This window comes from Carlito syrichta, unplaced genomic scaffold (genome assembly GCF_000164805.1).
Source record: "Carlito syrichta isolate Samal-C Ts95f unplaced genomic scaffold, Tarsius_syrichta-2.0.1 Scaffold145306, whole genome shotgun sequence".
NCBI classification, from domain to species: Eukaryota; Metazoa; Chordata; class Mammalia; order Primates; family Tarsiidae; genus Carlito; species Carlito syrichta.
Genome location: NW_007089402.1, coordinates 154718 through 168455, shown reverse-complemented (window position 1 = coordinate 168455; position 13738 = coordinate 154718). Strand labels below are relative to the sequence as shown.

General features: G+C 43.7%; 1 protein-coding gene across 1 annotated transcript in view; it reads right to left on the bottom strand.

Moving 5' to 3' along the window:
• The window catches only part of LOC103251787 (putative uncharacterized protein FLJ37770), a 21963-nt gene extending 8852 nt beyond the window's left edge, over positions 1–13111 (bottom strand). Inside the window, 1 exon segment of the mRNA XM_008050410.2 lies at positions 12647–13111. Coding sequence (XP_008048601.2) covers positions 12647–13111 — 465 coding nt within the window.
• Between the last annotated feature and the right edge of the window lie 627 nt (positions 13112–13738).

Genomic DNA, 13738 nt, shown 5'->3' with positions numbered 1-13738 from the left:
ACTTGGCGAGACCTCATCTCTACAATAAGTCAAAAATTAGCCAGGCGTGGTAGCGCACGCTTGTAGTTCCAGCTACTTGGATGGCTGAGGCGGAAGGATTGCTGGAGCCCAGCATGTTGAGGCTGTGGTGGCCGGGAGTGTGCCACTGCACTCCAGTCTGGGTGACAGCGTGAGACTCCAACTCAAAAAAAAAAGAAAGAAAGAAAGAAAGAAAATAGACAAAGGACTTGAAAATATATTTATCCAGAGAAGATATATACATGGCCAACAAGCACATGAAAAGATTCTCAACATCATTAGTCATTAGAGAAATGCAAATCAGAACCACAATGAGATATCACTTCACACTCACTAGGGTGGATATTATAAAGAAAGAAAGAAAAATAACAAGTGTTGGGGAGAATGTGGAGAAATTGCAGCCTCACCTCATACATTGCCTGTGGGAATGTAAAGCAGTGCAGTTGTGAAAAAGTCTGGCAGTTCCTCAATAAATTAAGCATAGAATTACCATGTGATCCAGCAATTCCATTTCTAGGTATATATCCAAGAGTTGAAAACAGGTGTGCAAACAAAAACTTTTGCGTACATGGTCATAGCAGCACTGTTCACAACTGTTAAAAGGTGAGAACAGGCTGAGCCATAATCCTAGGTGGCTCAGCCTGTAATCCCAGCACTTTGAGAGGCCGAGGCAAGAGGCTTGCCTGAGCCCAGGGGTTCATGACCAGCCTGAGCAACTTGGTGAGACCTCGTCTCTATAATAAATCACAAAAAACTAGCCGGGCATGGTGGTGTGCATCTGTAGTTCCAGCTGCTTGGAAGGCTGAGGCGGAAGGATCACCTAAGCGCTGGGTGGCCATGAGCATGCCACTGCACTCCAACCTGGGCGACGGAGTGCGACTCCAACTCAAAAAAAAAAAAGTGAAAATAAATGTGCATCAGTGGATAAATGAATAAACAAAATGTGAGATATCAATACAATGGAATACTATTCACCTTCCAAAAGAAATGAAGTACTAATACATACTACAATATGAATTTTGAAAACATTATGCTAAAGAAGCCAAGCACAAAAGGCCACATATTGTATGGTTTCATTTATATGAAATTTCCAGAATAGGCAAATCCATAGAGATAGAAAGTTGATTAATGGTTGCCAGGGGCTTGGGATAAGAGAGAATGGGGAGTGACTACTTAATGGGTACAAGAGTTCCTTTTGGAGAGATGGAAATGCTCTAGAACTAGATAGTGGTGATGGTTGCACAACATTGTAAATGAATCGAATGCCACTAAAATGGACACTTTAAAGTAATAAAATGATGAACTGTTATTTGAATTTTACCACCATGAAAAATTACCATAAAAGTTCACTCTTTTATTCATCCATCCAACATTTATTGAGCAGTTCCAGGCAAGAATTTTTCTGGATGCAAGGAATACAGAGAAAAATCAGATATGATCTTGACTTTTAAGGAGTTCATGGACTGGTAGGGGAGAAAAAAACATCCTGCAAACAATTAAGTTGTATTACAGTTTCCTTGACATGAGCATGTGCCTTGTATACTGGGGATGGCTGCTTCATCAAGTGGCATTGTGGGCGGGGGCGGGGGGAGATAGCAGTGCTAGGGCTGAGGCTTGAGTGTTGAGTGGGTGGGAGTTTGCTATGTGGATGGCCACAGGGAGGGATTTCAGGAGAGCAGGGCTTGATTGAGGAAGCTCAGAGAGGTGGTATCCAAAAGGCTCCTGTTTGCAGCAAACTCCAAATCAAATAGCATCTGTGCAGTTTAAGAGACAGACTTCAGGGCTGGGCTCGGTGGCTCAGCCTGTAATCCCAGCACTTCGGGAGGCCGAGGTGAGTGGTTTGCCTGAGCCCGCGGGTTCCAGACCCGGCTGGGCAACTTGGTGAGAGCTCATCTCTACAATAAATCAAAAAATAAGCCAGGTTTGGTAGCCCGTGCCTGTACTTCCAGCTACTTGGAAGGCTGAGGCGGAAGGATCGCCAGAGTCCAGCAGGTCGAGGCTGCAGTGGCTGGGAGCAGCCATTGCACTCCAGTCTGGGTGACTGAGTGAGATTCCAACTCAAAAAAAAAAAAAGACAGACTTCAGACAGTGACGTGAGAGGTGGGTGACCACCCTGTCCAATTGCAGTAGGTGTCCGTAAGAAATGCTAGGGAAATGACGTGGATCTGTCAGGATGCAAGGGTCAAAGAAAGTGATTCCAAAGTTGGGCCACTTGGTGGGTGGTGGGTGCCGGCTGGTCCCTAAGCTGAGCCTGCAGGATGTTCGGTTCTCAGGAAACATCAATGAAGAATAGAATATACGACTCCTTACACTCCCTCCTCACTCCATTTATGTATTCTACAATCTTTAATTTTTTTTTTTTTTTGCATTTGAAATCTACTTCCCTTTTCCTTGGACTTCCTGTTTTCCTGTTTGAAATATATGTTACTATGGAAATGTCATGGCAGAGTATAGTGGTATTTACAAGTGAAGTGTAAAGAATGTTCAGAACATCTAGAAACACAAGGCTGGGGCTTAGGGATCTAAGCCCTAATTACGTGATAGTGTTCATGACTTCAGACACTGTGTCATGAGTATAAACATATGCAGAAATTTGAGATGGCACAGAGAAGATAGTTGAGAGTTTTATTAGGATTTATGTGTCAGATTTTTAAAAAATATGTATGAGAAATATTAAAAACACAAAACATAAAACTTGAAAGAACATCTGGAAAAAAAAACAAATGACAGAATGCCAATTTATACTTATGAAAACACACCTCTGACGGACCGGGGGACCAGGACACCTCAGGGAAATTTGGTAAAACCCTCTGTACCATTTTCTTTTCTTTCTTTCTTTCTTTCTTTCTTTCTTTTTTTTTTTTTTTTAAAGAAATCAGGATTTATTGAGAGGACAGAAAAGCTCCCACAGTGGGAGGGGACCCGAAGGGGCTGCCCTATACCACTCTCTATGCCATAAATATGACCCTTAAAAACTGTATATAAGTCAACTGTTGGTCAATCACCTATAAAATGCAAAGGTAAGCACTATTTTAAAGATATCTTTAAAATATACATTTTAGTAAAGGAAATTATTACCAATAGAGTAACAGAAAAAACTCACTGGATTGAGTGAAGTTCAAGGTCCTTCATTATTATCCTGGCTTTGCCACCAGCTAGATGTGTGATTCAAGAAAAGTCACTCAGTGACCCTGGGCCAATTTCCTCATCTAATCTGGGTTGTAATTCTGAATTTTCACTTATTAGGTTCTTAATGCAAAGTACAGGGGTACTGGCCCACAGCCTAAAGTCCAGTTTCTTCTGAGAGTCGTATTACTTGCCGAATCCTTGCACAAAGAGTCCAGGGTCCTTTCACTTGAAAGGAGTTAACAGTTGCCATTGGTCTGTGTGTTACTTCTTCATACCCCACTGTCTCATTTTCATAATTATCCTAAGTGTGATGGTTCCAACTTTTGGTTCCAAATTCTATACAAAAGCTTGCTCCTTACTGTTGTCCTCTGGGAAGAACTGACAGTCCTCTTCACCTCTGGCCCTTCCATGAAGCTGGATACTGCCCAAGGGCAAGGGCTGTCCCCTCAGGGCCTAGAAAAGGCCCAGACTCAAAGAAGGAATTCAATACATGCCTGTTCACTGTATGTTCTTGAGGGAGGAATCTGAGGCAAGGAGATGAGTCTGGTGAAAGACCCAAACCCTAGGGGTGAACCTCTGGCTGCTTCTTTAAACATCTCTGAACTTTACAAATTTTCTACAGTGGGCATAATACCAAAACGACAAGCATTAAACCTTTCTTTTCCTGGCTTTTTGTCAATGTTCATAAATAATACAGTGCCCAGTTTCCTTCTAATACTGCAAACTCGGCTCGGTGTTCTGATGTTTGGCACAGGACGTGGGGCACGCATCTTTTCTTAAGAGAAACAGCCAGTTCAGTCTTCTAGTCTGTTTTGTTTAAACAGCAAAGACACTATGCATTTGTCTTTGTGGACCTAACACCTGCCCTCCCGCCCCAGGCAAGGGTTTCTGCCCACAGGCTCCAGAAAAGGCCATTTATCAACAGTGTTTAGGCACCACCTTGATTAATCTGCCATACATGAAGTACAAAACAAAATTCTAAGGGTTCTTTTGTCTTTTTTTTTTTTTGAGTTGCAGTCTCACTCTGTCACCCAGACTGCAGTGCAATGGCCACTCCTGGCCACCGCAGCCTGGACCTGCTGGGTTCCGGCGATCCTTCCGCCTCAGCCTTCCAAGTAGCTGGAACTACAGGCGTGCGCTACCACGCCTGGCTGATTTTTTGATTTATTGTAGAGATGAGGTCTTGTCAAGTTGCCCAGGCGGGTCTCAAACCCGTGGGCTCAGGCAATCCACTCACCTCGGCCTCCCAAAGTGCTGGGATTACAGGCTGAGTCACCGAGCCCGGCCCTTTTGTCTTCTTAAGCAAACCAGGTTTAGGCCTTATTTGCTGGCAAGAGATAGAAAGCAATGGTCAGGCTTTTTGCTGATGACTACCATTTTGGAGAGTATTCAGGAGGACTAAAAAAGCAGAGGAAATAACTATCTATTGAGCACTTACTATATACAAGGTCTTGTGCTGTGCACCTCATGCACATTGGTTAATGTAAGCCTCACATCTAGCATGCCATGTTTTTACTCATTTATTTTTTGTGTGTCTTCCTTGTTTAAATGTATGCTCATGGGAGGAAAATTTTTTGTCTTGTTTATTGCTGCATCCTGTGTCTAGAACAGTGTCAGACACCTATTAGCACTCAATAATTTGTTGAACAAACAAAATGAACAACTCCATGAGATATATAGCATTATTTTCCTTTTCTAGATGAATGAACTGAAGGCCTCAGAGGGTGCAAATGAACTTCCCCAAAATCACACAGCCAGTTAAGGAGTTGGAACAAAAATGCAATTCTCAATCTTGTTCTTTCTATAGACCAAGGAACTTGCAGTTAGAGCTTAAAAGACTCTCCAGCTTGGCAATTATATGGTCTGCCTATAAAACATATATTTACCTTGTGTACTCATTTGAAAGTTTAAAATTTCACTGAGGAGATATATTAACATTTTAATGATACTCATTTTACTAAAGCAACAATTAAGTACCCATTTTCCCAGCATAACAATTTTATCTATGGCTAGGCATTAGCTACATAATTTTACAACTTAAAATCTTAACATGATTATTCTTCAGACATAAATAAAAGGTACAGTAATTCTGGATGCCAACAAAGTAACATTTGCACACCTTAAAAGAGCTTGACAAGTTACATTAAGATGACTGATACGTGCATAGTATTCTCTATGTAGAATACCAAATATTCCAGAGTACATCTGTGCTGCTCAAGTGTCCAGCAAGGGAGGAGACTTGGCACAATGAAAGCCATTCCTATACTAAAGAAATTACACGAAGCACAAGGATACTTCAGAGAATCAGCTATAATAAAATCTGTCTCGAGAATTCATTTTGTGCGAGAATGTGAAAGTGAAACACAAAGGAGGTTCATTTCACCCAGGAGGGTATTTCATATCCTCTCTCATTTGTCAGGATATTCCTGACTCATCAGTGCTTTTTTACCTACTAGAACCACATAATAGGAGCATGCCACTCGTGGTGTCTTCCTAGCCACTGTGGTTTTTGAAGGGATTCTAGTCACATGTCCTTCTCCTCTGGGGCAGGTCTTTTTCCCTTCTGTTCCACCCTTGTTGCCAACACAAGATCACACAGCCTCCATGTCAACCCACCCAGATAACTGTTCATGGACCAAACTAGTGATTTGGCCTCAGTCTCCTACTGCCAGCTTTTGTGTTTTTAATGATGATAAAAGTAATAATATCCTGGAGAAATATTTTTGAAAAGCATAAAACCCAGGAAAACCCATAATCAAATCACCCAGAGTTAGCATATCCTGTCTAGTCATTTTAAAAAACATTTTTGGATTTATATATACAATTTTGCATATCATTCTTTTCACTTAACATTATAAGCATTTTGCCATGCTGTTAAAGACTCTTCAGAAACATTCATTATAATGACTGCACAACAGTCTACTGCATAGCCATACTGTAATTTATTGAACCAATTTTCTACTGTTGGACTTTAAGATTTTTAAGCATTAATTATACCCACATTTTAGATTATTTCTTTAGGACAGAGTCCCAGAAGTGGAATTAGAGGATCAGAGGATATAAACATTTTTAAAGCTCCTGATAGATACTGCCAAATTGCTTTTCAGAAATCTGTTGCCAATTTAGACTTTCAACATTGCCAGTGTGTTTTTCTACCAATATAGATCTGTCTAAAGGATAATAAAATTTAAGTGAAACATACAGTTCTCAAATTATTAGTGCAGTTGGAGAGGCATCAAGACCACAGCACAAAGGTATGTGGCAAAGGTCATACCTATTTCCAGGTATGCAGTTAACAATGAGTTAGTGTGAGTACAAGAAACAGAAATTTTGCAAGAGTAATGAGTAATATAATTCCATTTCAGACCAACAAATCCAAGGCCTGTGTCTACTTTGTCCACTGCCATATCCAAGACAGTGTCTGGTACATACAGCCACTCAGTAAAAATTTGTTGAGTGAATAGACTCTTCTTTCAGATGTGATGTTTCAGCAGCTGTAGGGTTTAGACACTCCTGGATTCAAGGGAAACATGACTGGTTGGATCAGACACTCTTGTAAATGTCTGTTCAATCCTGAGATTCTATTACAACTTTGGAAAAACAGTTTAAATAAAGGTGACACAAAAAGTTCTCTTTAAGGGAAAAATAAATATACCCACTTAAAAGGATACATCAGCACCAGTTGCAAGGTACAAATATACATACATATGTATTACATATTACATTTGTATATTTGCAAGCATGCAAAAATATACTTCAGTGAGTTTTATCATCTCCATAATATACACTTTAATAGGTGATAACATGAACTTTATTCAAATGCTGCCCATGATCAAGTCATTTTTGGAAATACCTTCATTCTATTGTTGGTTGCAACCTGGCATCATTTTTAGTGTTCCCAATGTTGGTTTTGAGACATTACATGGGAATAATATAGATAGTGGTTTGCATAATATTATTTTTAGTAAAAAATGGCACAAAGTTTATTTTGTAAACCAGAATATAGTCAAGGTAAAATAGCCAATCATTCAGCTCTCTTGGCCCTATAAAGATTTCCTCTAATATTCTACAATTTCTACACAATAAATTGTCAGAAACCACAAGATCAATGTGGAGTTAATAATGTTACTGACAGAAGATAATCATTTGTCATTATTATTATTTTTTTGAGTTGGAGTCTCACTCTGTTACCCAGACTGGAGTGCAGTGGCCGCTCCCAGCCACCACAGCCTCGACCTGCTGGGCTCCGGCGATCCTTCCGCCTCAGCCTTCCAAGTAGCCAGAACTATAGGCACGCGCTACCATGCCCGGCTAATTTTTGATTTATTGTAGAGATGAGGGCTCACTAAGTTGCCCAGGCGGGTCTCGAACCCGCGGGCTCAGGCAATCCACTCACCTCAGCCTCCCAAGGTGCGGGATTACAGGCTGAGTCACCGAGCCCGGCTGTCATTCTTTTTTTTTGGTTTTTTTTTTGTGTTGGAGTCTCACTCTGTCACCCAGACTGGTGTGCAGTGGCCGCTCCCAGACACCGCAGCCTCAACCTGCTGGGCTCCAGCGATCCTTCCGCCTCAGCTTTCCAAGTAGCTGGAACTACAGGCGCGCGCTACCATACCTGGCTAATTTTTTGATTTATTGTAGAGGTGAGGTCTCGCCAAGTTGCCCAGGCGGGTCTCGAACCCGCAGGCTCAGGCAATCCTCTCACCTCAGCCTCTCAAAGTACTGAGATTACAGGCTGAGCCACCAAGCCCGGCTTGTCATTCTTATATACACACTTTATATGCACTAGAGCAGGGGTCAGCAAACTATGGTCCATGGGCCAAATCTGTCCTAGCACCTGTTTTTCTATGGCCTGAAAGTTAAGATTTTTAAAAAAACACTTTCAAGTGGTTGAAAATCAAAAATATTTTGTAAAAACTATATTACATTCAGCCATGCTCATCTGTTTCCACATTAGCTATGTCTGCTCTTGCACTAAAGTGTTGAGTAGTTGCAACAGAGACCATAAGGCCCACAAAGCCCAAGATATTTCCTTTACAGAAGTCTGCTGACCCCTAGCCTAGACACAAGTGCGTCCTTGGAGGTACTGAAGTGCTCCACTACAGATTTTTTGTCTCTGACTATACCAGGAGAAGGTGATGCAGCTGGGACAGTATTTGCAATGATCTGATAAAACAGAGACTGCTGAACATAAATGCATGAGGATTGCCTGGGATGGGATATAAATGCCTGGTGAATCTGGGAGGGCTGATCCAACCAAAGCAGTAGGAGATACGGGGTAACATACACAACCCAGTAACAAAGACAGCTCTTAGTAATTGAGCCACCCGGGTCCCTGTTGAGACCCAGTCCCAAGGAGCCTAGGGACACTTGCTGGTGATGAAGTTTGCAAATAGCAGGGAACCTGAGCAGCGTAGGTGACGCAGTGACACACAATTCTCCACTAGCACCCCATTCCTTTACTTTAATGTGTCCTCAAGTCATTCAAAATCCAGACTTACCCAGGCATCTCCAAAGAAGAGTCTGGACTTTGAATAAGAAATGGATCTGAAAGGAAGGTTCTGGAAAGTAGACCCCAGGTAAACACCCTTCTCAAATGATAACATTTCAGTGAGGACTCATAGGGGAAGAATTCAGAAGATTGCACAACCATCCACATGTTTTTTTTTTTAAGTCAAAGATCTGGTGAACATTTCATTCTTTCTCTTTTTGATCATTACTAGTATGGCAGATGGAGCAAGGTGGGATGGGGTCATGGGGAGAATTAGATAAAAATCAATAGGATGACGTGCCCTGAAAGGTATATATCTATTCCTCCCGTGCTTTCAGCTGTGGCATAAAATATTCCATGTAGACTTTGACCTAGCATGGGGCTGGGGGTAGGGAGAAAGATCAATTTGTAAGCCAAAGAGATTCATTGACTGACTATGGCAAACTTGAGAATCATGGTCAAGGTTTGCAGATGGCCTGCTCTCCTGCTGACATCCCACGGAGAGCCAGGCTTGATCTCCTGTGGTTAGATGGAATTTGTCCTGCCAGGGAGAAAAAAGTAGTTGTTGGGAGAATGGGATTTGGATGTTACAGCTCTGAAAATGTTTCTTAACTCTCAGTACCAGAGGTAAGCAAATCACCTTCTTGAGAAACTGGTAACACTGGTTGCCTCTGGGGAGTGCAACTGAGAGTGTTCAAGGGAATGCCCCCAAGTCCCTTAAAAAAAAAAACCAAACCAACACATCATTTCCCCATCTCTCCCCACCTGGCTTCTTGAGGCAAGGAAGGCAACCTGGGGCTAGAACTGGAGCAGACAGTTTTACTCAACAGCTGACGTGGGGATCTGGAAGAAGGATCCGAACACCAGGGAGAAGAGTTGCAAGCTGAGTGGAAAAACCATGGCAAGTCAAGGAGCAGCACACCAAAGGAGTCAAAAGCAGCTACTGAAGGTGTGGTCTAGGACCAGATCACATAGCACCAGGGAAACAGAGAAGCAAGAGCAAACTGGTAGAGAATAAACTGAGGTGTCTGAGAAGAGCCAAGGATGAGAGCCGGGGTGTGACGCAGGGCTGGATCTGTGACTATAGGACCAGGAGCTCAAACCAGGAGCACATGGGCAGCAAGGCACAGGCTAGGGTGAAACTTGGAGCAGAAATAACATCGATTTGGTGGGTGAGCACATAAGGAGTACTGTCACATAAGAACTCTCCTGCTTGGGGATACACCCAGATCATACTCCAGCCTTGGGTTTAGTGATTCCGAGCAGCCATGTGTGAATGGTTTGCTCTGGATGAGCAAACCATTACTTCCCCCAAATCTGAGGCATCCTGTCATCATTGATTATTTCCTGGGAAGCCTTGCAAATGGGAACTGGAGTCAAGTAGTAGTTCGACCTGACTACTACTCAGGATATGATCTAAGGTAATACCCTAAGTCCTTTTCATTACAGCCACTCAGAACCAGCTGAACTCACTTCTGATTACCTGCTTCTGGTTGCCCTGTGTCCAAACCCATCTTGGCCAACATCTGGTATCCTATACTCCAGCATGGGTACTTGGTCCAGCATAATTGGCAGGATCACTCCAGCCCTGTTCACAGAACTGGAATAAAATCCAGAGAGAAATTCTCTCGGGACCTCTGTGTTATAACAAATTGGAAACAATGCCTAGAGGTATTGTTGTGGGATCCACTGGGCCTGAGCAAAGATTAATACAGGGTTCAGGAACAAATCTGCAACAGCTAGTGTGGAGGCTTTGCTCCTGAAGTGCAGTGCCTCTAGTGGCAAGTGCTTGTGGGTAAGTCAGAGCCTCGTCTGATGCAGACTTAATGAACTTGTCATTAGATGTCCAGAAATTGCTAAGCAGGTGGAAGTCTATAAGCTGTTGCTTGGTTTAAGAGAAGATCTTATTTAGCTAGTAAGGAAGTAAACAATATTGGTTGGTAGTTGGGCTTGGTGGCTCAGCCTGTAATCCCAGCATTTTGGGAGGCCGAGGCAAGTGGATTGCCTGAGGCTGTGGGTTTGAGACCAGCCTGGGGAATCTGGCAACACCTCATCTCTACAATAAATAAAAAATTAGCCAGGCGCGGTAGAGCACACCTGTAGTTCCGGCTACTTGGAAGGTTGAAGTGGAAGGATTGCCGGAGACTAGCAGGTCGACACTGGGGTGGCCGTGAGTGTGCCACTGCACTCCAGCCAGGGTAACAGAGTGAGACTCCAACACACACACAAAAAAGCATGTTCTCATACAGTATCTTTTCTTTGTGGGACAAGGTTTAGCTTCCAAGCTACCTCAGAATTGACAGGTGTTAATGGAGAACTTGTAATTTTTGAAAGCGGGTAGAGACAACAAAAGAAAACTAAAAGTAAGTGTGTTGACTAAATACGTGTTGGGCCTCAACTATCAACCAATATTGTTTATTTCCTTACTAAATAAGAGAAGTTGTCATGCATAAAAATCCTTGGGTTAAAAAAAAAAAAAACCCTGGTCAATTCTGTGAAATGCTGTTCCCAAACTCCTGGCCCCCTGCATTCCTACCAGGCATTCTGAGATGTTTCCAGTCTATGTGGTATTACCTGAAACCCACTTGGGAAAGGTTCCATTCCATAAATCCTGGCAGAGAGGCAGGAATAGAAGAGACAAAGTTTGAACTTGTAGACTGCTTTTTGGGGTCTTACTGGAAAGTTAGAATATCAAAAGAAGCAGTTATTTATAAATCAATTCACAGACTCAGGGGAAGCTATTTATAAACTACTGGTAGAGCTGGAGGCAGAGGAGAGGAAGCACATTATTCAAACAGTTCATCTTCTGCAACACCATCATCTTCCCCTTTAGACTTTGCTATTTTAGCCAATTATGTCAATATTTTCTACTGGTGCAGGTTTGAAGCCTCAAGCTGTTTCAGTTGTCTAGGAAGCTTTCCCTGATTTCGTAACTTTTTGTCTCAACCTGCTTCATGGATCCAGTTCAAGAACCATCTCATCCATGAAGCCCATCACTCCCTGGTGATCTTGTTTTATAACTTCACACTGTCAGTCAATGCCCAGCAGTGTTCTAAAAACAGCAGGTTCTCAAAACACACTGACAATATTGGCATTAGTCACTACAAACAGGCTGCTGTGTGGGACTCAGCACGTAGATAACCGACTCTCTTAGTGCAAGGTCTAGAGAGTCTCCTGGTCTTCCTGTTCACATATCACAGCCTAGACCTGGGTCTCATGGTTTATCTTTTCTAGGATCAATCTTCCTCTTCCAGCAGAGGGGATACCCAAATGAGTGGGGGTCCAAAGCACAGGACTAGAATGAAACAAACCCAGCTCTTCAGTGAGGTGTAGGTCTGTGAGAAATCAGTACTGGTGGCCGACCCCTGAGTACTGGGGGTCTCCCACTGTCATTTGGGTCACATCAGCCCTCAGGCCCAGCACTGTGCAATATGTCAGCATGCTACTGCCTTCTGTACCATACCTCAGGTCCTGTCTGCAAAGCAGGCTGAAACTGTAAGTCTCCTTTGGGGTCCTCCCAGAAAAGCTTGCCTCCCTGGGCACAGAGATACAGATTCCAGGAGATCCTGTTTCCACTTCTCACTTGCATAATCCCCTGAGGCAGAACAAAGGAACAGGACAGCTGCAGCAAGTCCAAGTCTGGGCTGTGAAGAGATCCAAACTTGTTAAGCAAGAGAAATCAAGAGCAAGCAAGTACCAGAAGTCAACAGCCAGAAGTTCTCCAACATGACACATATGGTGGCGTGGTAAAAACTGAAAACAGGTGAGCAGCAAAAGGTGCCAAACAGCCACAGTCAAGCAGCGGCCTAGTCCTAGTTTGGCTACTTCACAATCCTCTCACCATCACCAGGGCATGAACCAGTCCTGAGCGACCCTGGTGGGAAGGCTTGTTGAAGATGAAGCCTGTAGAAGCTGGCTTGCAGGGTAGTGGATTCTGGCATGGGATACAGGCAGGGGCATTTCCCCACCAGCTTCGCCCTGGAGATGACTCCATGCTTCCAAACTTGTTACCTTTTTCCTCACACACAAGCTATTTTTCCTAGTTTTCTTTGAAAGATCAGACTGAAAGTCAAGTTTTCGAGGTGTAGGCTCATTCTTCAAAACACCCGATAGAATTTTTGCAGAAACTTTCCTCATGTTCAAGTTTTCTTTCAGAATGAGCCTAACCGTTTCTTTATCTAAATGTAACTCTTCAGCCATCATCCTCACCGTTAACTGCCTGTTTGAACAAACCAAGTCCTTGACCTTCTGGATATTTTCATCCGTCCGATGGGTGACAGGACGACCACTTCGGGCATCATCTCGAACATCTTCCCGCCCTTCTTTAAACCTTTTGTGCCAGTCAAAAACTCTGGCTCTTGACATGACTTCGTCCCCATAAGCTTCTTTTAAAAGATGGTGGGTTTCACTTGCAGACTTGCTCAATTTCACGCAAAATTTGATACTAATCCTTTGTTCTAAATAGCGGTCACTCATTTTGGCACCCAACAACACAGGCACGTTAAAAGGCCACGACTGTGAGTAAAAGACAGAGGGCTTAATCTCTATAGGACTGCAGCCATAATCATGTCGCTACTCTTGCTCTTCTAGAAGCACCAGTGGGAAAGAGTTATTGCTTTTCTGAGTGTTTGCCCTTCGGCTTCCAGTTGAGGTTAGAGAGACCCGTTCTGGGCCGCTAACAGGGCCAAAGAGCCGCCGCAAAACTGGGAAAAATTAGACCTCCTGCAACCACGTCCGCGTCCAACCAGTGCACGCAGATCGGCAGAGAGTGTGCAAATCAGTCACCAAGGTCGTCTTGATTCTGCGGCCTGAGAGTCTACAGCGATTTCTGCAATAAAGGCCTAAGTGATGGCAACTTGAGCAAGCAGGGAGAGGCGCATCGGTGATGCACGGTGCAAGTTCGCCCAGCTCTGCAGAAACCCGCGTACGCTAGACCTACCGGAGCAGCCTGGGGCTCGCCGGCTCTGGAGGCCCGGAGACAGGCCCGCATGCGCAACGCCCTCCCCTGGCGGGTCTGGCTGTGCGCAGGCGCAGTGCGGCGGCCCGCGCGGGCCCGCCCCCGCCTGGCCACACCCCGGCAGGCGCGTGCCCGCCTGCGGAGAC